This window comes from Mustelus asterias, chromosome 15 (genome assembly GCF_964213995.1).
Source record: "Mustelus asterias chromosome 15, sMusAst1.hap1.1, whole genome shotgun sequence".
Lineage (NCBI taxonomy): Eukaryota > Metazoa > Chordata > Chondrichthyes > Carcharhiniformes > Triakidae > Mustelus > Mustelus asterias.
The window spans coordinates 29180306-29203773 of record NC_135815.1 but is presented as its reverse complement, the minus strand read 5'-3'; the positions used below and the strand labels follow the sequence as shown (position 1 = coordinate 29203773).

The 23468-nt window shown below is 40.1% G+C and overlaps 1 protein-coding gene across 2 annotated transcripts in view; it reads right to left on the bottom strand.

Moving 5' to 3' along the window:
* Positions 1-23468, bottom strand: part of thada (THADA armadillo repeat containing) — a 330756-nt gene that overhangs the window by 282562 nt on the left and 24726 nt on the right. For both annotated transcript variants that reach the window (XR_013499627.1, XM_078229694.1), the window contains exons 11-18: positions 21225-21379; positions 19221-19376; positions 18964-19092; positions 15110-15233; positions 13966-14117; positions 11095-11323; positions 1445-1580; positions 394-530 (exon numbers count right to left, since the gene is read on the bottom strand). Coding sequence is in view for 1 of the 2 variants with exons in the window: in XM_078229694.1 (XP_078085820.1) it covers positions 394-530; positions 1445-1580; positions 11095-11323; positions 13966-14117; positions 15110-15233; positions 18964-19092; positions 19221-19376; positions 21225-21379 (1218 nt within the window). In the remaining variant the exon portion in view is untranslated. The remainder of the gene's footprint in view (positions 1-393; positions 531-1444; positions 1581-11094; positions 11324-13965; positions 14118-15109; positions 15234-18963; positions 19093-19220; positions 19377-21224; positions 21380-23468) is intronic.

Genomic DNA, 23468 nt, shown 5'->3' with positions numbered 1-23468 from the left:
TGAATGGCAGAGCAGGCTCAAGGGGCCGAGTGGCCTACAGCTGCTCCTAATTTGTATGTTCATATGTAGGTTGAACTGTACATTAAAACAGAAAACACGAATCAAAGAAAGTAAAGCAGGAAGAAAGCAAAATGAGAATGAGAAAAAAGTATTTGCAATTCCTCAAGTCATAAAATCCAATTTAAGTCCTCTTGTTGGGAAGCCTCAAATGGTGTTGATGGGAAAAGGCGAAGAAGGTACTTTACAAAGCTTACAGAATCTGGCACATAGTTAACTAAAATGAAGATGAGGAAATAAAAGAGGTTCTGGTCTCAATGAAACTTCAACCCTGGTGACATAATTCTTGATATATTCTGCTCTGATATCCTGCATATTTTCGATGCAATGCCTTACCACGGTCTGTATCCATTGGAATTAGTCCTTCCGGTGAGGAACTTTGACAAATAGGAGATACAACTGCAGATAGATGGAAGACCATTAAAATCAGCCTTGCTACAGTTTCCCTCCACTCTGCTATGTTTGATACTGACCTAAAAAGAGATTAAAAGTAAAGTTAATATGAACAGTAACATAAGTTGTGTAAACAATCTGGCTATCATTAAATTATATTAAACATGGAAGTTTATTTGAAAGATTCAGTCTCCCAATGAGGTTAAGTATGTAAGCGAACAATCAACTCTCTTTAATACAAGTGTTGTTTGACATATTGGTAAATTGAAATATGACATTAGGCTCTTTGCAACATATATATCAAATTCAATTATAAATCAAAACATGCATTCCATGAATGGCAGGCATTTCTATTCATTGCTGGTGGCTCTCACATGGCACTGCCCGTTGCAAATTGGGCTATGAGGTTTTATAAAACAGAAGCACCGCACTATGGCCATAAAGACCAACTACTGGGAAAAGGCATATCCTGTTATAAATGATCATAAATTCCCAGTTTTAAGGGATAAAGGAACTGGCATGCAAGAGTGCCATGTTTAATTATGAAGTGTGACAAAACCAAGCTGCTGCATCCTTTTCAACATAACAGTAAATCTCTTGGGGTGTTGAGAAGTTGTTTTAAACCATGCAACATACATTATATCCTCCAAACCAATTATTGATATACATTGATTATCTAAAGATAAAAATGGATCAATGAGGAAAGGGGAGAAGGGCGATGAAATTGTAATGGAATGATTTGCTAACATGGATGTCGACTTTAGTGAGAGGGTACAGTTAAATGCGTTGGGTTTGGTGCCAACATTGCATGATAAAAGTTTCAAAATTGGAAATGCAATCACAGCACCACCTACAGGCCTATCTGGGACATAAGGTAAATGCTGACATTTCTGGAATGTGTTTACCCAAAGACAAGGACAGATGTAGGTATTTTCTATATATTTGGCCATGGAATGTTGCAACCCAGTTGGTTTTAATAAGTAAGATTACATACTTTAGAGACAGTTGTTGCAGAGCTCCAATGATGCAATGAACTCTTCCATATAAGGGGTTGGTAGCTGCCATGTGCACCAATGATTTTTCAGCCTGTCTGATCTCTTCTGACAGACATTGCAGCAGGAATTTTATAACTAAAAAGTTAGAAGGAAAAGTAAATACAAATTAAACAAAAATAAACAGAGTCGATAGTATTCTTTATATTTATCTCCAAGGTCCTTTTTGTACATCATACAATTCCCTGACTCTTCCTCTAGCAACAGGTTTTTAAGACATCTATCAAGGTCTTATAATATATTTAATTTTCATAGATACAACAGATCAGGTTTTATAGTAATCTCTTTTCATAAATTGCCCTCACATTTCTGAAATACTTTTCACACTGCCCATTTATCTGTACCAAAATTCCGCAAAGATTTTGTCAAAGTTGTTAACAAGAAGCCAACAGCTGCCAAAAGTATGCAGCCGCATTCCACAGTATTACATGCGAAAAGGAGAGAATTCACCTCAATAAACAGCTTCTGAATTGGAGTTTACAATATTTCACAAAATCTACAGAGAACCCTTTTTCCCAAATATTAGAATAAATATTTAGTAAATGCATACTGTCGGGTTCTGTTTTCCATCAGTCTGCCTCCATGAAAAGGAAACTACAATTGCGTTTCTGTGCTTTAAATGAATTTCAGAAATTGGAGCTAGTAAGCCTCAGTGCAGCAGTCTGACCAAGATAACGTACACAGGATGTACTCTGGGTGGGTAAATTTCCATGCCCATCACCAAGAGTGGCTCAGTAGCACAGTAATAACCACATTAGCCAATTTCTGAAAGACAAAGCTACTTGCGTATGGCAACTGTTGAGGAAACCAACACAAGGGGCTACACTACTTGTCAATACATGTTAATTTATTCAGGTTAGGAATATATAAGCAGAGAATATTGATCAAGTACCTTGAGAATATATAAAGAGAGACCTACTACAACATGCCCACAAAGACAGACTTCTGGTAGACTGGCTGATACTTAGAGAGAAGGCAGGCATTTGTAATGTTACATTCTGCAAATAAATTTAGTATTAAGTAAGATTGATATCTTGCCTCACAGTGCCAGGGACAAGGGTTCGATTCCCAGCTTGGGTTAATGTCTGTGTGGAGTCTGCACCTTCTCCCCATGTCTGCATGGGTTTCCTCTGGGTGCTCCAGTTTCCTCCCACAGTCCAAGAAACATGCTGCTTAGGTGCACTGGTCATGCTAAAATTCTCCCTCACAGTAACTACATTGCAGTGTTAATGTAAGCCTACTTGTGACACAAATAAATACACTTAAAACTTAGTTTTCTATTTCACCATCTAGCAGTTAATGATTGCCTAAAGGTGAAGATTGATAAGATTTTTTTTTCAGACGGAAGATGGTAATTGGTGTTGCTTTCAGCCATCTTCACAAAAGTAAGTGTACGTTATTAGGTTTTATGATTACCTGCCCATGTTCTCTTGGGCCAGTGGAAAAATAAAATGGTTATATGGAAACAGGTCAAGTCCTCACCAAAGAGAAAACAAGGTGTGGCTTTTGCATTGTCGCTTCCTTCGCTTCCTAACAAAAGGAAAGTCAGAAGCAAAGCATATTGTGACCTGGATGCCCATCAGCTGGATAGTGATGGAAAGGTTCGGATCTTCTAATAAACCTCATAGGTGAAATCTACAAGAAAGATAATCTATTGAATGTATATGAAACAAACTTAAACTTTGATAGATTTTGAAAGATGGTCCATCATTCTAGAGAAGAATAGATCATGGGCTTTAAACAGACTATATAGTCAGGGATAGCATAAAAGCAAAGAGCCTACCGTAATGACTAGAGGGAAGCCAGAGGATTGGGAAGCCTTTAAAAGCAAGCAAAGGACAAAACAGGATGGAAAAGATGAAAGATGAGGGTAAGTTAGCTAGTAATATAAAAGAAGATTGCAAGTGTTTTTTTTAGATATCTAAAAGGTAAGAGAGAGGCAAGAATAGACATTGGACCGCTAGAAAATGAGGCTGGAGAAGTAGTAATGGGGGACAAAGAAATGGCAGAGGAACTGAATGAGTATTCTGGATCAGTCTCCATGGTGGAAGACTCCAGTAACATGCCAGAACTTCAGGAGAGTCAGGAGGAAGAGATAAATGTAGTGGTCATCACTAAGGAGAAGGTGCTACGGAAACTGAAAGGTCTAAAAGTGGATAAATCACCCGAACCGAATGGACTACACCCCAGGGTTCTGAGGAGATAGCTGAGGAGATTGTGGAGGCATTGGTGGTGATCTTTCAGGAATCACTGGAGTCAAGGTACTGGAAAAAGACTAATGTACTACTCCTGTTTAAGGAGGGAGGCAGAAAATGGGAAATTATAGGCCAGTTGGCCTGACCTCGGTTATGGGTAAGATCTTGGAGTGTATTATTAAGGATAAAATTGTGGAGTACTTGGAAATGCATGGTAAAATAGGACTGAGTCAGCACGGCTTCGTCAAAGGAAGGTCATGTCTTACAAATCTGTTAGAATTCTTTGAGGAGGTAACGAAGAAGTTAGATTGATCTGATTTGAATTGATTTATTATTGTCACCTGTATTAGTATACAGTGAAAAGCATTGTTTCTTGCATGCTATACCGTTCATAGAGAAGGAAACGAGAGAGTGCAGAATGTAGTGTTACAGTCATAGCTAGGATATAGAGAAAAATCAACTTAATGCAAGGTAGGCCCATTCAAAAGTCTGATGGGGAGAAGCTGTTCTTGAGTCGGTTGGTATGTGACCTCAGACTTTTGTATCTTTTTCCCAACGGAAGAAGGTGGAAGAGAGAATGTCCATGGTGAGCGGGGTCCTCAATTATGCTGGCTGCTTTGCCGAGGCAGCGGGAAGTGTAGACAGTCAATGGATGGGAGGCTGGTTTGTGTGATGGATTGAACTACATTCACGACCTTTTGTAGTTTCTTGCAGTCTTGGGTGGAGCAGGAGCCATACCAAGCTGAGATACAACCAAAAGAATGCTTTCTATGATGCATCTGTAAAAGTTGGTGACAGTCGTAGCTAACAAGGAGAGCCAGTGGACGGGATTTCTTTGGATTTCCAAAAAGCCTCTGGCAAGGTGCCTACAGGAGACTGCTAAATAAGCTAAGAGCCAATGGTGTTACAGGCAAGGTACTGGCATGGATAGAAGACTGGCTGACAGACAGATGGCAGAGAGTGGGGATAAGGGGGTCCTTTTCAGGATGGCAACTGGTGGCTAGTGGTGTTCCACAGGGGTCACTATTGGGACAACAACTTTTCATTATATACATGAATGATCTGGAAGATAGAACTGAGGGCACGATTGCTAAATTTGCGGATGATACAAATATATGTAGAGGGACAAGTAGTGCTGAGGGAGTGGGGAGGCTGAAGAATGACTTGCTGAGGCTAGGACATTGGGCAAAGAAGTGGCAGATGGGATACAATGTGGGGAAGTGTGAGGTTATGCACTTTGGTAGGAAGAATAGAGGCATAGACTATTTTCTAAATGGGGAAAGGCTTCGAAAATCTGAAGCACAAAGGGACTTGGGAGTCCTGGTTCAGAACTCTCTTAAGGTTAACATGCAGGTTCAGTTGGCAGTTAGGACGGCAAATTCAATGTTAGCATTCATTCCTAGAGGGCTAGAATACAAGAGCAGGGATGTACTATGGAGGCTATATAAGGCTCTGGTCAGGCCCCATTTGGAATATTGTGAGTAGTTTTGGGCCCCATACCTAAGAAAGGATGTGCTGGCCTTTGAGGTGGTCCAAAGGAGGTTCACAAGAATGATCCCAGGAACGAAGGGTTTGTCATATGAGGAGCGTTTGAGGAGTTTGGGTCTATACTCGGAGTTTAGAAGGATGAGGGAGGATCTAATTGAAACTTACAGAATACTGAGAGACCTAGATAGAGTGGACTTGGAGAGGATGTTTCCATTACTGGTAGACACTAGAACTCAAGGGCACAACCTCAGAGAAGGGATGCTCCTTTAAAACTGAGATGAAGATTTCTTCAGCCAGAGGGTGGTGAATTTGTGGAACTCATTGCCACAGAAGGCTGTGGAGCCAGGTCATTGAGTGTCTTTAAGATAGAGGTAGATAAGTTCTTGATCAATAAGGGGATCAAGGGTTACGGAGAGAAGGCAGGAGAATGGGCATGAGAATCATATCAGCCATGATTGAATGGCGGAGCAGACTCGATGGGCCAAATGGCCTAATTCTGCTCCTATATCTTATGGTCTTATGGTATATAAGGTTACAGAAATGCAATTTGGAGATTCCTTATACAGTGCTGGATTGTGCTAAGGCGATCCATAATGATGGGTTCTGGTCTTAACGGATGTGCAGTTCTCAGAAAAGGGGAGAGGGTGAGAAATTATGTGATGTTACTTCAGGAGTGGTTGTGTTTGAGCTCTGGCTCTACTTATCTTTTAACCCATTGTTTATCCTGATGCACAAACCATGATTATCCAATCGTGCTTAGATCCTAGCCAGTTTCTGGTGATGGGGAGATGAGTTAAGTCAAGAAAATCCTTGTTTGATCGAGGCAGTCGGAGACACCTAGAGAGGGGGCCCAGTTAGCAGTGGTGGTTTTGCAGGTGAGTGGGCTTACACTTTGGTGATGCTGTTGGCATTGAGCTGATAGCCGCCATTATGGGTGAAGTTGTGGATGCCATTCTTGGCTCCCTGAGAGATTTTTAATGTTCATTTTGAGGAACTGCAAAATATCCTTAAAAGAATGGATGAAGCGGTGAGGAGAATCCTGTTAATGGAAAGAGCAGTTTCCCCGGTGAAGATTCACCTTCAGTTCTTGGAAATCCAGCTGCATGATTAGGCGTGCATCTTGGCTGACTCGGGGAGATGGGATGGTAGGAGGTTATTTATGTGGTTTGTGTTTTTTTACATGCTGTAATCATTGCATTTACACTGGGGGAGTACAAATTTAGTACTCTTCACATGTTTTTTTAAAACACATGAGTAGTGCCACAACAGGGAGGTGGGTAGGTGGTTTGGTACAGAGATGATTGAAATGGCCTTTGGAGTTCTCGTTGTGGGTGAGGAAAGTCCCCCATTAAAACTACTGGGGTCGGGTTTTTTTATATTTTGGTTATTGTGGGACCAATGAATCCTTGTTTCCTCAGGAAGTACAGGCAGATCGTGTATTCTGGAAAAGACAGAGTCTTTTTTTTCCTTCCGTCATTCGTGTCTCTGGTGATGTTGAAATGGTAGAATTATTTGATGTTGAAATGGTAGAATTATTTTTGGTGCACCGCTGGATGTAGTTGGCTAAACCTCGAATACCTAGCCTTGTTAGATTGACCTTCGATTTTGATTTGGCTCCGTGGGCAATAGCAACGGCCATTTGATTATTTGACTGGTCCTGAGTAAGCCAAGTTAGAGGCAGTGGAAATTGGTGAGCAGCCAACTGCTGCTGAGAGTGACAGGACCTCAGTTTGGTCCATCCTCCCCCAGCAACTTCCACAGCAGAGGCAGCATCAGAAAGATGGTCCAGCGCAGGGAAGCATTTGCAGTCGGTACATGAAAGCAGTGGCTACTGGGGACATGCCTCTACAACTCACAATCCGAGAAAGTGAGCAATCAGGGCCATGTTTGGATTAATTGGAAGTCAAAGCCAGATCAAAATATGGATTAAAGGGAGAGTGGCTGAGTAACAGGCCAGGTACGGATTGGCAAAAATAATTAAAAGGGCAGAATTCCATGATCCGAAAGGTAGAATTCCTCATCTCAGTTTAACAAAGGTACTGAGGCACAATGGGTCAAAAGGCATGGAAATGACAGCTCTAAGGACACTTTCTAGCAGCAGGTTTACCCTGACATCTACATCAGCAAGAAATCAGAGGGTTTCTAGGTTAAAGGAGAATGATTATTTCTAACCAGGTCTTCAAATATACTGATAGGAATGCATGACCATACTCCGAAACTGTTCTCGTAACTACAATAAAAAGAGTCAATTTTTATTGTGTGAGTGGCTCTGTATCCTAACAACATTGTTGAAATTTCTCAACAGGAGTGGGAAGAAGCAATGTTATTTTTCTTATGTTTTTGTGCCTGTGGGATGTTAGAGGCATGCAGCATTTTAATTCTAGAACAAGTAACGAGCAGATATAGTTATCGAATATGTCCAATGTGTTCTTTTATATCACAGTGCAGATGGTAGATTACCCTGACTTACATTAACCTTTTCTATGTCAGACCCTTCTAAACAATTTCTGGGATGCAAGCACTAGTGGCAAGGCCAGCTTTTACTGACCATTCCTAACTGTCCTTGAAGATGCTGGTTAGCCACCTATGGTGAACTGTTTCAGTCCATCTGGTATAGGTACACCCATAGTGCTGTGAGGAAGGGAGTTCCAGGATTTTGATCCAGTGAGAATGAAGGAACGATGATATAGAAAGGTTGGCCATTCAACCTATCGAGTCTGCTTTGCCATTCAATTAGATCATGACTGATCGTTTAACTCAACACCACTTTACTGCACTATCTCCGTATCCCTTGATGTCATTAGTCACCAAAAATCTATTGATTTCTGTATTAAAATGCTCATGATTAAGCTTCCATGCCCCTCTGCGGTAGAGAATTCCAAAGATTCACCAAAGAAATTCCTCCTCATCTCAGTCTTAAATGACCTAACCCTTATTCTGAAACAATGTCCCCATTGAAAACAACCTACCTACATCCACTCTGTCATGCAATGTAAGGATTTTGTAAGTTTCAATGAGCTCACTTCTCATTCTTTGTAACTCCAGAGAATAAATGCTCAATTTCCTCAATCTCTCCTCATGTGACAATTCCAACATCACAGGGATTAATCTGGTGGACTTCCATTGCACTCCCTCTTTGGCAAATCTATCTTTCCTTAGATGAGGTGACCAAAACTGTACAGAATACTCCAAGTGCAGTCTCACCTAAGTCTTGCACAATTGTAGCAAGACATTTTTTCAAATCTTGCGTTGAAGGCTAGCATATCATTTGCCTTCCTTATTGATTGTTGCACCTGCATGCTATTTTAGTGACTCATGAACAAGGACAACTCGGGCCCTTCAGACATTGACACTACCCAACCTCTCACCATTTAAAAAAATATTTTGCCTTTCTGTAGTTTTCTACCAAAGTGGATAACTTCCGCTCACTCACATTATATTCCATCTACCAAGTTCTTGCCCATTCACTTCACCTGTCCAAGTCCATTTGAAGCCTTCCCACCTAGTTTTGTGTCATCAACAAATTTCGAAGCATTATATTTGGTCCCCATATCCAAATCATTTATATAGGTTACAAACAGCTGCAGCTCTAGCAATGATCCTTGCAGTGCCCCATTAATAACAGTGTGAGAATGACCCATTTATTCCTACTCTCTGCTCTCTGTCTATTAACCAATTCTCAATCCATTAGCCTCAAGTCTAAGTACTCACATTTTGTTTACTAACCTCCTGTATGGGACCTCATCTAAAGCCTTCTGAAAATCCTATTACACCACATCCAAAGGTTCTCCTTTATCTATGCTGCAAGTAACATCTTCAAAAAAACTCCAAAAAGGTTTGACAAATAGGACTTCCCGTTCAGAAATCCAATGTCAACCATTATTTTTTTTTAAGTGTCTAGTTAAATCTCCAACCTTGTTCCCCTCCAAACCACACCCCATCCTCACCTGGAACTATATCGCCATTTCTTCACTGTCACTGCAACAGTGTCGCTCTGGTGGAACCCAAACTGGGCATCTTATTGCTAAATAATGCCATTTGATAGCACTGTCAATGACACCCTACATTACTAAATGAATTATCAAAGTTTTATGGACAGTAATTGGCTGGGTTGGATTTGTCTTGCTTTTTGTAGACAGGATATAACCAGGCAATTTTCTACATTGATGAGTAGATTCCAGTGTTGTAGCTGTACTGGAACAGCTTGGCTAAGGACGCATCTAGTTCTGGAACAGAAGCCTTCACGACTGAAGCCTGGACGTTGTCAAGGCCCATTGGCTTTGTTGTATTCAGTGCCTTTAGCCTTTTCTTGATATTGTGTGAAACAAATGGAATTGGTTTGGCATCAATGACAGTCAGGACCCCAGAAAGAAAATGCAAAAATTCATCAACTTCTGGTTGAAGATGGATGCAAGTCTTGCAACCTTGCTTTTGCACCGACACGCTGGGTTCCCCCATCATTGAGGATGAAAATATTTTTGAAGCCCACTCCTCCTGTTAGTTGTTTAATTGTACACCACCACTCAAACTGGATGTGACAGGACTGCAGAGCAATGATCCGATCTTTTGTTTATGGGATCACTTAGCTTTGCATATTGCATGCTGTTTAGCATGCAGATAGTCCTGTGTCACAGCTTCATCATGTTGGCACCCCATTTTTAAGTATGCCTGGTGCTGCTCCTGGTATGGTTTCCCTCACTCTTTATTGAAGCAGAGTTGGTCCTTTTGCTTGATGGTAACGGTGGAGTGGGAGATATCCCGAAACATGAGTTGAAAAAAAGTTATACCTTTGCTGATGGCAGGCAGCAGCTCATGGATGGCCAGTTTGACCAGCTAGATCTGTTCTGGATCTATCTCATTTAGCACCACACATGATGATGCGGGTGTCCTCAGCGCAACTTCACATTAACTGTGAAGTGGCCACTCCCCAATAATACCACTGACAAATGCATTATGACAGGTAGATTGGAGAGGACAAGGTCCAGTAGGTTTTCTATCGCTACTGTCTATCACCAGGTACTGCAAGCTCGATGCGACACAAATATGCTTCAGAACTTGGCCAGCTTGATCAGAAGTAATGCTACCCAGCCATTCCTGGTGATGGACTTCATCCAGAGTATATTGTCTGTCTTTGAAACTCTAAGTGCTTCTTCTAAGTGGCGTTCAACAAAGAGGATCACTAACAGATCAGCAAGGAAGGGTGGTCGATGATAATCAGCAGAATTGCCCATGTTTGATGCCATGAATATTGATGAGGACTAGAGTCAATGTTGGCGATTCCCAGGGACATTCCTTCCCGACTATATTCCACTCTGCAAGCACCTTTGGTGCTTCTGTACAACCAGTGGAATAGGACATATCCTGTGACGAAGTGTCTGGGACATTGGCTGTAAGATACGGTTTGGTGAGGATGACTATGACAAGGTGTTACTTGACTAGTCTATGCAACAGCTGTCCCAATTCTGATACAAGTCCCCAAATGTTAGCGAGGAGGACTTCACAGGATCAACTAGTTGCGCCTCTGTTTTTTTCCAATGTCTCGATTGATGTTAGATGGTCCATTAAGTTTTATTCTTTTTTAATTCCAGATTTATTAATTGAATTTAAATTCTAGCAGTCATAGTAGGATTTAAACTCATGCCTCTGGAACATTAATCTGCACCAGTAATATTACCACAAAGCTACCACCACCACCTCTCCCCAGAATGAAACCATATCATCTCCATTTCGAATTCAATTGGTGAATAATTACAAACATTTCTTCATAAAACAGCAAAAAAATCTCCTTTCCGTGTAAACATAGTTCTTTTGGACTCAATGTGGAGTTGCAGGGTACAGAGCAAATAAACTAAGAAAGGAAGGCTTTTTTTTACCAGTGATAATATATAAAATTGTAGATTAACACTAACCTTCTAAAATATTGGTTTCTAGCATTTCCTTATCTGTAGGTTGTTTTTCATGAACCTTGCTGAGGTAACCAGTTTGTTTTTTTAAAGAACAAGCATGTAAAGTTGGCAATAAGCCTTCTTGCTGTACCAGAAGAGCCAGGAGGTGTGAAGCAGTGATGCAGTCATAAGGTTTGGTACTAGTTGAAAGATCCAAAGCTGTCTGTAAAAGTGTTTGTAATTTCTCACTGTCCTGTAAGGTGGGTTCGAAGAGAGCAGCATTTAATAAACAGTTCCAGCCAAAAGAAAAAAACCATGACAACTAGTGAAAAATGCACTAAGTACTTTAAAAACATGTTCTTGAGTGTAAATGTTTCTAACAGAATAAGAGAAACATAAGATTAGACCATTTGGCCCATCGACCCTGCTCCACCTTTCAATGTGATCATAGCTGATCCTCAATCTCAACACCATACTCTCACACTCTCCCACACTCCTTGACCCCCAATAATATCTAGAAATTTATCTATTTCGTTCTTTGACAGATCTTGTGGACAGAATTGGCAATGTTAACGTAAAAAAGCAATCTTCTGGTCATGGGTGTTCACAAAAATCTGGAATACATGAATTAATTCAAAAGGTAGCACAAATGGGTAACACAACAAGGAACATCCATATATAATGTTTGTTTCATATGTTCTAGAAAGTAAGAGATCTAAAAAGACAACACCACCAATAAAACTGAATGTTTACTAAACTGAAAAATAGGAGATAGTCATCTGTCCTGAAAATTGACATTTTGTTTATCAGTAGGAAGCAAGCCACAATGCTATGTTATTAGAAATAGAACCAGAGACTGCAAATGACAAAGGGCACAGTTTAAATCCCTTATGCCACTGAACTGTGTGCCAAGTACAAAATGACAGTAAAATTGGATAGAGCTATATATTAGTGGCTGCAGTGTGTGTGTGGCTGGTAACAATGATAAAAGCTTACTCTCTTTTTTGCCTTCTCTGCAATACAAATGGTCCATTGAGAACGAAGAACATCTAATTTTAATTTCATCCCAAAATATGTGTAAGCAAATGTTTTATATTCAACTTTTTTTGGAGGAAGGATTTGAACCATAACTTGAAATTGCCCATTTAGCGTAATGCAACTTAAGCTATTACGACTCTGTCCCTGTTTATCAAAACGCTATTTTGGTGAACTCCAGAACCTGGTTTGTTCTACCAATGTTCAGAGATAGAGTAGAACAGAGCACCCCGAGGGAAAAAAGGATCCATCCTGGTTTAATACATTGGATTGAATTGAGGACAAAAATGATCTTAACCCCTCTCGCAGAAAAATGAGTAACAAAGCATGTTGGAAAATTAGATTACAAAGTAGAATAAGAAAAATGTCAGTCTATCTATTCATCAGGCTTCATATATAGGGCTCAGGATTATTTCCTGTTATACCCTGCATGCCTGCTTTGAATTTTTAATTAATGATCTTGTAGTTGTCCAACTATCTCCAGCAGAGAAATAGGCACATCCTGAAATGAATTACAGGTTAAATCCTATTGCTCAGGGTTAGATACTGGACAAAAGATATTGGACAAAATTTTGCTGGGAAAATAATAGCATCCGATCAATTGATCAATATGCAAATTGGCTAGCAACTTGCAGTGTGGAAGACACACATCATGAACTGCAAATCACCATAAATTGCTGGCTGATTTGTGCCACTCTGTCACTAGCTTTGGGAAATCTCCTTGATTCTCATGAAAATGTTTTAACTGTACATTAATTGTCCTTTAAAAAATTACAGAAAATCAGGTCTTAAAATTAACTGTGCAAGTCTTTTAACAATGTGATTTTTGTTAACAAAAACTCTCTTGGCAAGAAAGCAAACAATCAAGTATGCAGTCTCCTTCAGGTTACAAATTATTTCAGGAGAATTAATGTTGAATTTCAAATATTTATAAGTTTTACCCTCTTTTTCCTCTTATAATATTGTGCTCTCCTTGTCTTTATTTCTCGTTCTGCTCCTGATTTGGCATTTAATTTACCCACTAATTCATCCTCTATCTCCACCCTTACTGTTTATTTCCCAATGCTTAAATCTTATTCTATCAGGACTAGACAGGGTAGATGCAGGGCGGGTATTCCCGATGGTGGGGGAGTCCAGAACTAGGGGTCACAGTCGGAGGATTCAGGGTAGACTACTTAGCATGGAGGTGAGGAGACATTTATTCACCCAATGAATGGTGAACCTGTGGAATTCATTACCACAGAAAGTAGTTGATGCCAAAACATTGAATGTATTCAAGGGGCGGCTGGATATAGCACTTGGGGCGAACGGGATCAAAGTTTAAGCAGGATTAGGCTATTGAGTTGGATGATCAACCAAAATCGTAATGAATGATGGAGCAGGTTCAAAGGGCCAAATGGCCTCCTCCTGATCCTTGTTTCTATGAGATAAGCTATTTGTCCCAATTTTCAACATGGTCCAAAGATTCCTGTTCTCCTTGCCACACCACTGTCAGCTTACAGTTCCAATAACTTTCTGGGAAAAACGTTATAAAACCTGAACATCTACAAACAAATGTAATTAACAAGAAATGCTCCACTCCAGGAAAATCTGACCCAATATTTATTGGTAAGATTCCAACTTGCTTAGTTTCAAATTTTTCCTGTTTCACGCAACATTTAAGCAAGATACATCGAAATTTAACACTTCCAAGCGTAACAAAGTCTCCCTTTGAGAGATGGATATACTATATATATAGATATATATACTATATAAAGCAGGACTTTTATTTCATCTATTTCATTGGATACGTTACGATTATTAATCTTAAATAGAGTCTGCCTATAGAATAATTAGAAACTTATTGAACATGTATGTTACCTGCAATCCTAAAATGGTAGCCCGAAGTTTCTTCAACAGGTCATAGGCTAACAACTTCAATTCTTCAAAGGTGCTGTTCAAACACCCCAGTAAAGCATCAACATAGGCTGGCTTCAAAACATCAGTTATTTGCAACACTCTGTAAGTCTGATCTGTAAAAAAACGGTTTCAAACAAAATACAAAGTAATTAAATCCATTATCAGGACAGATCATGTTAATTTTTTTGTTGCTTAAAAAATTGCAAACTTTACATACCACGTGGATAATGTGTTTTCCAATATGCTTAACACTCCTCACTATACAGTAATTCAAATTCTTATAATACTGCCATCAAATTCTTGTGGAAACTAGAATCATGCTAAAATTAAGCATAGATGGTTAAAGATATCCAATGACTTTGGAGAGGCAAGGGATGTTAAAGAGAAAGCAGTCATTTGCAAGGACAGAGGGTTGAACAATTTTTTTGAAGAGAGAAATCTAATGGAAAAAATGAACTCACAGAGAATGAAGGGAGATAGAAAAGAAAGTTGAGAAAAATGTGAGCTCAGAGCTAGGGCAGGTAGAATGGCTCACATAAGATGAAGCAGGGGAAGCAAGAGTGGCTGCCGAAGGGGTCATCTCAAATTTGGGACAAAGAAGTTCCTAATCTCTCACACGTATTGGAGGTTATGGTAGAACAGGCAGAGGAAAAGGACATAAAGAGAATGTGGTGACAAAGAAAAGAAACAAAGGTTTATATTTGTTCTCCAGAATGATCTAGGATTATTGAGATTTCTGCAGGAGAACTGCTCACAATAAGACTTGAAATGATACTGACAGATCTGTATCGAGAGCTACACCAGTTATGTGCCAGATAGACTCAGACTTGAGACTCGCAAGAACAAAGAAGAGGACTACACCAGGGTGAACAACCAGGATAGGAGAGAGCAAATATTTCTCCAGGGACAAGGGCATCAAAGGGGAACATCTAATTAAGCAGACTGATGGCTGCAGAAGTATTGTAGAAAATGAAGGACTAAAAGCTAGGCAGCTGTGCTTTAGAAAGTGCAGTAGTAGGTGGCATGGGGCAGAATTTTTAACCAGAGACTCAGCACCTGGTTTTACTATCCCACAATTACAGCATAGGATCACATTCTAACTTACCCTCCAGATTTTCAAAAACTTCAGCAATTATTCCTAAGAGATTCAAGACAATAAATTTCCTTGGAAATGAAGCACCAGGAAACAGAGCTTGCAACAGAATGTCACACACCCAGACCATAAAATCCTGGAAGATAAAAAATAAAAGTTTATTCATAAATACTGAATTGCTGCTCCTATATTTAAATTGCAACACCCACTTTGTCGCAATTTTAAATAAAGCATAATTTTTTCACTCCAACATTATCAAATCTGTTTTGTAGGACATCTAATTCCTCCTTGTGCTGACGATGACTAAAATAAAACTGGACTGAGGGAACGTTCCTTGAAATCTTGGGGAGGCTTGTTGACCACTTTCTTATAATGGTCAGAGATCTGAGAAGCCATTCAAAAAATAAGACATCTCAGCCTCAAGGCATCACCACAGGAGTTCCTCCAGGTAATATATTAGGCCCTACTATCATCAATTGCTTCAATGGTCTTCCCTCCAACATATGATCAGAAGTGAGGATGATGATGCCACAATATTCAGTAGCATTCGCAATTCCTCAGATATTGAAACAGTCCATGCCTGCATTCAGCAAACCATAGACGACATTTAGGCTTGGGCTAATAGGTGGCAGAACACATTTGTGCTACACAAGTGCCAGGCAATCATCTCCCCATCTCCCCTTAACATTCAACGACATTTCTATCGCTGAATTCTCCATCATCAATATTCTGAGTGGTGGTGGTGGCTCCTTCTCCCTGTGGCTGAAACGCTCCTCCCAGCGTCACAATGCAGATTCCGCCCACTAAGGGGCACAACAGACATGATCGTCACCACGCAGCAACTACAAGAGAAATGCAGAGAACAGCACCAACCCTTGGACATGGCCTCCTTTGACCTCACAAAGGCCTTTGACAGCTTCAATCGCAAGGGATTATGGAGCATCCTCTGCCGTTTCAGCTGACCCAAAAGTTTGACACCATTTTCCCCTCCCTGTTGCATAATGACACACAAGCTGTGATCCTGACCAACTGATCAACCACAGACCCAATTCACATTCGAACTGAGGTCAAGCAAGGCTATGTCATCGCACCTACTCTCTTCTCGAACTTCCTTCCCACAATGCTCCATCTTAGCCTCAGCAAACTCCCGCTGGAGTGGAGCTAAACTACAGAACAAACAGGAATCCGTTCAACCTCTGCCACTTGTAGGCCAGATCCAAGGTCATAGAATGATAAAATAGAATCATAGAATTATAGAATCCCGAAAGTGCAGGAGGTTATTCGGCCCATCAAGTCTGCACTGACCACAATCCCACCCAGGCCCTATTCCCGTAACCCCACATATTTACCCTGCTAATCCCCTAACACTAGGGTCAATTTAGCATGGCCAATCAACCTAACCCGCACATCTTTGGGCTGTGGGAAGAAACCAGAGCACCCAAAGGAAACCCACGCAGACATACGGAGAATGTTCAAACTCCACACAGACAGTGACCCGAGGCTGGAATTGAATCCCAGTCCCTGACGCTGTGAGGTAACAGTGCTAACCACTGTGCTACCATGCCGCCCATTCCATCCACTATCAGGAAGTATCTCATCTCTTGATTCCCCAAAGTCTGTCCACTACCTATCTACAAGTGACAAGTCAGGAGTATGAAACTATACTTCCCATTTGGATCGATGAGTCCAGGTCCAGCAACACTCAAGAAGCTTGACATGATCCAGGATATAGTAGTCTGTTTGACTGGCACCCATGTTCATTCTCTCCACCACTGCACACATTGGCTACAATGTGTAACATTTACAAAATGCACTGAAGGAAATCACCAAAGCTCCTTTGACAACACCTTCTAAACCCATGCCCAATCAGAAGAACAAAGGCAGCAGGCAGGTGCAATACCACCAACCGCAAGTTTCCATCACAACACAACATCCTGACTTGGAACTATGTCACTGTTCTTTCCCTATTGCTCGGGAAAGGTCCTGTAACTTGCTTCCTTACAGCACTGTTGGTGTTCTAACATGTCCTGCAGCAGTTGAAGAAGGCAGCTCACCACCACCTTCTAGAGGGCAATTAAGGATGGAGAATAAATGTTGGTCTTCCCAGTGATGCCCACTACATATAAATTAATTAAAATGTTACGTAGTCATTAATTCCCTTAGAAACCCATAGAATTACTTACTTAATCTACTTCTGGGTAACGGCTGCTATAAAGCATACAGTTAGAATACATTTTTAAAATTTGCTTTTATATTATACTGATTTCATCATGACCGAAGTCTATATTGTTTATTGCTTAACATTGAAAATCTGTATTTTTGTTTAACAAGGAAACGAAAGTTTGGCATGATAAACTGAAGTAAAGTTGACGTTTTCTACAGTACTTACCTATGGCAAAGATGGACGTTCACTGTAAAATTTAGCATTGTCCTTAAATTACAAAAGCAGGCTCAAAGAACCAGAACACTGGATTTTCTTTACAAAATCTATAAAATTGATGGAATAAAAGGGAAAGCAGGCAGTAAAGAAGGCAACTTGTATGTTGGCCCTCATAGCAAGAGAATTTGAGTATAGGCATAGGGATGTTTTGCTGCAATTGTATAGGGCGTTGGTGAAGCCAGACCTGGAGTATTGTGTGCAGTTTTGGTGTCCTTATATGAGGAAGGATGTCCTTGCTATAAGAGTACAGTGAAGGTTTACCAGGTTGATTCCAGGGATGGCAGGTTTGACATATGAGGAGAAACCAAGTCGGTTAGGATTATATTCACTGGAGTTTAGAAGAGTGAGAGAGTATTCCTTGGAAACTTATAAAATTCTACCAGGGTTAGAAAAGGTAGATTCAGAAAGAATGCTCCCAATGGCGGGGGAGTCCAGAACTAAGGGTCATAGTTTGAGGATAGGGGGTAAACCTTATAGAACTGAGAGGAGGAGAAATTTCTTCACCCAGAAGGTGGTGAATGTGCGGAATTCACTACCACCGAATGTAGTTGAGGCCAAACTGTTGTCTGATTTTCAAGAAGAAATTAGAAATAGCTCTTGGGGATAAAGGAGATCAAGGGACATGGGAGGAAGGGGGGGGCGAAATCAGGATATTTAATTCGATGATCAGCCATGATCAAGATGAATGGCGGAGTAGACTCAAAGGACCGAATGGTCTACTGCTGCTTCTAATTTCTATCTTTCAATGAAAGGAGCAACACTGATATGAAATTGACTGAGTGACAGGAAACAGAGAATAATGTTTATTGGTTGTTTTTCATATTGGAGGAAGCTGTATTAGTGGAGTTGGCCAGAAATCGTTATTAGGGTCCCTGCTCTTCCTAATATATATATTAATGACCTAGACTTTGATGTACCAGGCAAAATTTGAAAATTCACAAATGACACAGTTATGACTGTTTCCTTTATATGTCCTTCTGTGAGATTTGATAAAGGTTTACAAAATCAAGAGGAGACTAGACAGAGTAGTTAGGGAGAAACTGTTCCCATTGGCGGAAGGATCCAAAACCAGAGGGCAAGATTTAAGGTAACTAACAAAAGAGGCAATGATAAACGGGGAAAAACGTTTTCACACAAAGAGCAGTTAGGATCTGGAATGTACTTCATAAGAGTGTGGTGGTGGCAGGTTCAATCAAGGTATTCAAGATGGAATTGGATTATCTGCAAAGGAAGAATGCAGGGCTTCAGGGAGAAGGTAGGAGTGGCACTACACAATTTGCTCCTTCAGACAGCCAGAACAGAAAAAAGGGGTCTTCTATTCTCTGATTCTATAAATTGCATTGTACTAATCCAATCTTAGCAGTGCACAAAACTACAGTCATTTATTTATATACATGTGCACAAAATGCTAAAATCAAATTTGCACCTTGTACTGTTGGAGCTTAACTTCTGGATGTTGAGAAGTTGTTTCTTCATTCAGCGTATTCTTCTGCCTATTAACAGCCTGGGTTTGCTTATAAAGCACTTGGGAACTATCCCGTAGCCTAGAGAAGAGCTGCAGAGAAAATTAAGATAGTATAAATATTAAAATGCGCTAAATATTATTTAAAGTTACCAAATTCTGTACACTGATCACAAGGACCTTGAAAGCATACAAAAGGAGATTTTTTTTTAAATGCCCACCTTTCTCATTAACCACACAATCTGCTGCCGCATTGCAGGAGTCTGACTGTTCAGGTTATATGGAAGAAAAAATTTTATTAACGCTATTTCCTGCTGGGATAGAGCTTCTGTACTGCGGTGTGTCTCACATATTAACCCCAAGGCATCGAGACGGACCTGCAACAAGATAAGATTTTGGCAATTTTGTTATTTTAAACTTCTCCCTTGTCCTCCAAATACAATGCCTTCTACATTTTATAGTCATGTGATCACTGACTAGGAAATATCTACTACTGTCAATGTCCTGTTCAGACCAGCATTTCACTTTTGTGCATTGCTACATCCAAAAACCCGACTGAGAATAGTAACGTGAACCTTGAGCCAATTCTTCACTGCCCTCACCCATTGCAAACAGGGTTACCATTTCAAAGTGAGCATTTCACTGAATAGCCAGAGTAGTCTCAGCAACTTATATATTATTCACTGTTCATCTATATTTGGCAATTAAAAAGGATCAGCCCAATACAATTTTCCTGCTTCAAAGTACAAAGCCTTATTATTCCACATGTAACCAAAAAAAAGGAAAACTCTGCAATTGAGATGCCATAATTATGTACCTCAAAAAGGCAAATCGCTGAATCCAACAATTATTTAAGAAATTTGACAATTTGAACAAATGCCCAGCATACCTCGGTGAGATTTTGAAGTGGGATGATTAAAAGACAGACATCAAAAATACTTTATGCTGTAATACGCATCCATTTCACAGCTACGCAACATCAAATCCTAAATGATTAATTTCAATACAAATCAAATGATTTGCTTCAGTTTTTGGTCAGGCATGCCTGACATGACAGAAATGCATTATGTTTTAGAGTTTCCAAGCCACAGTGTAATCAGCACATGTAGAGCTCCTATTTGTCTAATATTCAATGCTCATTCTCCCCTCAAAGTAACACACCTGACTTATTTAAGTCCTGAGAATTTGGTAAAAACAGGCTCTAGCTGAAGCTTCAGGACATTTCATTCCCCCTAACCTCAAGTGTATGCTGAAGTTTAACTTGCCAAAACTGCACAGTTTATCAGCACAGAGTACCAGCAAATTTCCCACTTCTTCATTGCCAAGACCACCTACTTGCAAGTGCAATGACTTGCAGGATTATCTGTAGCCAAGTGGGAGGACGGGAAGTTGTTTGGACACATTTTGCAAGATTCAAACTTAATGGTCAGTTGGATTTTTCAATCTCCTAAAATCAAATAGACTAAAGTGCTCTTTTATAAATTCCTGTGTGGTTTATGAATTTCAGTGCCGGTGTGATGCCAGATACAGAGGCGTACATTCCAACAACTGGCAGATCGTATCTAAAGCACGTCCTTTTGGCTGTTCACAATAGGCAAAGTAGTGACTGCACTCAACCAGTCCATGCTTGCAAAGCACAAAACATAATGCCTTATGTTAGTTTTGGTTCCGCGATTGGACAGTATTTTCTGAAGAACCCAGAGTGTGCTATGAATTACACTAACAACCAAGCTGATTAGCTGGGTTCTCAATGCGGCTCACTAATGCTTGCTAAAAGCCGCATGTATTCATTCAACAGGACCTATCCTCTGCAGCAAAAGGAACGTGTCCAGGCATGGCATTTTTTTTAAATTAAACAAAAGCATAGGCAATGCCTCGCTCAATCAATGACAATCAGCCAACTAATCAGTACACTTTTCTCATGCGCATAAATTGTTGCTTTCTTGAAATTTGCGCCTGTCTTGATGAATGCAAGGTGAAAAGCTTTGACAGCATAATCTCATTTTTCAGCAAAACTCAGAACAAATTACATTTTGTCCTTAACAGTTTGCAGTTTCCAGCACTGTCCAGCATGATCATTCCCATTCTTTCTGGTACTGAATAGCTGTCTGAACAGTATTTCATTAAAAGTCCACCATAAATCCAGAATCACCTGCAGAGACCAACAACTTAACACGAGGTCACAAACCTCAATTTTAAATAGGTTCTTAAATTGCTCTACATACCTGTTCATGCTTATGAACCAAAGCCTGCTTTATCAGACTAATAGGTATCGGTTGATTCCACGCAGATTCCTCAGCCGTGTTCCACAGTCCTTGAGCTCGAGCTGCTCTCAAGCAGGTCATCAGTGCTCCAAGAGCACCTCTACTGTGAAAAGGCCCTATTGCAAACAGAACAGGGAAATTTGTTTTAGAATCAGAAAGATTTAAAACCTAGCCAAATATTGAAGTATATTTCTCCAAATCACTCAACCATGACATAAAATTTGACTTTATTAACAGTTACCCTTAGTTGCGGGTTTGCAGACAGAAAATGCAGACAAATCATATTGGAGAGAAAACGAGCAGCACTGATACCTCTTACCCAACATGTCTGAAAGCCTTATGGCAATGTTGTGCAGGATGAAAGAAGGTACACAACTTAAAACGATGCAGCAATTTTTATTTGGGAGTAGCAAACTTAAACAGTTGATAAATATTATTGTAAAATCTGTAGGAATATGTTAAGTATTAACCGTTGTTGCGTATTTCAATAGTCTGCATTGTTATGGTTCAGGTCAGAAATTCCAAAGTGTTCAGTGAAGTCTGCCTGGATCATAAGTTTTGCATTGTGAATTTGGCTAGGATAAGCATGATATGTTTCATTTCAGGTATGATTCAAGTGACCCACTAGGGAGTTTTTAATCAAACAAAGTTTATTTAAGAATATAGTTAACATCTATAGTAAGAAAATTCCCATGAACTTTTATCAATTACAAACAAGAAACAAAACAACCATTATAATGTATAACCCTTAACAAATATATCTAATGTGTTCCAATCAAGCCAATCCCACAGACAAATGACCCTTCTCACAGGGTTTAACACAGCAAAGACTAATGCTCACATGATACTGGAATTGAGTCCTTTGGATGAAGTTCTCTGGATAGACTCAGAACAGTTTGAAGTCAGAACAGCTTCCCAAAACACAAGGGACTCCAGGTAGCCACCAACAGCAGACCCCCCCCCCCCCCCCCCGGCCTTCAGAAGGGCAAGACCTTGCCTTCAGCTAACCAGAATTCCAAAACCAGGGAGAGAGAGACTTCTTTTCAGCTTGGCTGTCCATTCTAAAGCTCAACTCTGCAGCCAAACAGAAAATGAAACCTTAAACTCACTGGAAAGAAAGAACTGTCCAAAAACACATGACTGTCCTCTTAACAATGCAGGATCGTAAAACAGTCAAGAGTTAAAATAAACAGACCTCCATGTAAGCTATTGAAGTAGCAATAAAAAGATATCTCCAGACCAGCCTGTGCCATAATGACATCGGCTAAGGCGGTGAGCTGAGAAACATTGAAGCTGTGAGAGCTGCAGAGACCATGATTTTAAAAAACTTTCTTAAAGGTACACCAACATCACACTTCCTCCCTTAAGAAAAAAATGAACCACCAACCTTCAAAGCTGGTTTCATTTTTCAAGCCCTTTCAGTTCCACAGTACTAGTACGCTACAATAAATATACATACATTTTACAAAAATCAAAACATGCAAACATAATAGTAATATAGTCGATTCCAGCCCTTGTCTTCCACCATTAAACACTCCTTCTTCTTATCACATTCATGACAAATTTTCCTCTCCACAATTCTCCTTCAGTTCTTAACCCAGCTTTGATTCCAAGTCCAAATTCAGTTTGTTACAACGAAAACTTAGCTCTGGTAATGTCCTCACAGAACTAGGCAGGATCAGCAGAATAACACATTACATGTGTGTAGTCTGGGCCATTTAGAAAGGTCTTTTATCTCTGTCCCTCTTTTTATTCATTGGCCTTAGCTCCTCCTCTGCCAAATAATTTGACTCCTTTGTTTGCTCTGGATCTGCACACTCTTTCTGCACACTCTTTGGCAAAAACACACAGTAGATTATCTTCCTTGTTGTCAGAACCCATTCCGACCATGGTTCCAGAGATCACTTTGGCAATTACGCCGTTGCAAAACCATCATAAGGTATTTGAACACCAGCTGTGTACAGTGCTGTTTCACTGGGCGTCCACATCTCTGGCACGCTGTACAGAATCATTATGCTAGCAGTTCATTTTAGATTATGGCATAATTTTGGCAATCAGTCTGATCTCACATTGTTGTCCTTTCCTTTGATTCACATTAGTTCGATACTTACACTCCTCAAACTCCTTTAACAAAATAAGGCAGGAACTGGCCAACTTAGACTGGAACGAGTTACTTGTGGGGAAATCTACAGAAGAGCAGTGGGG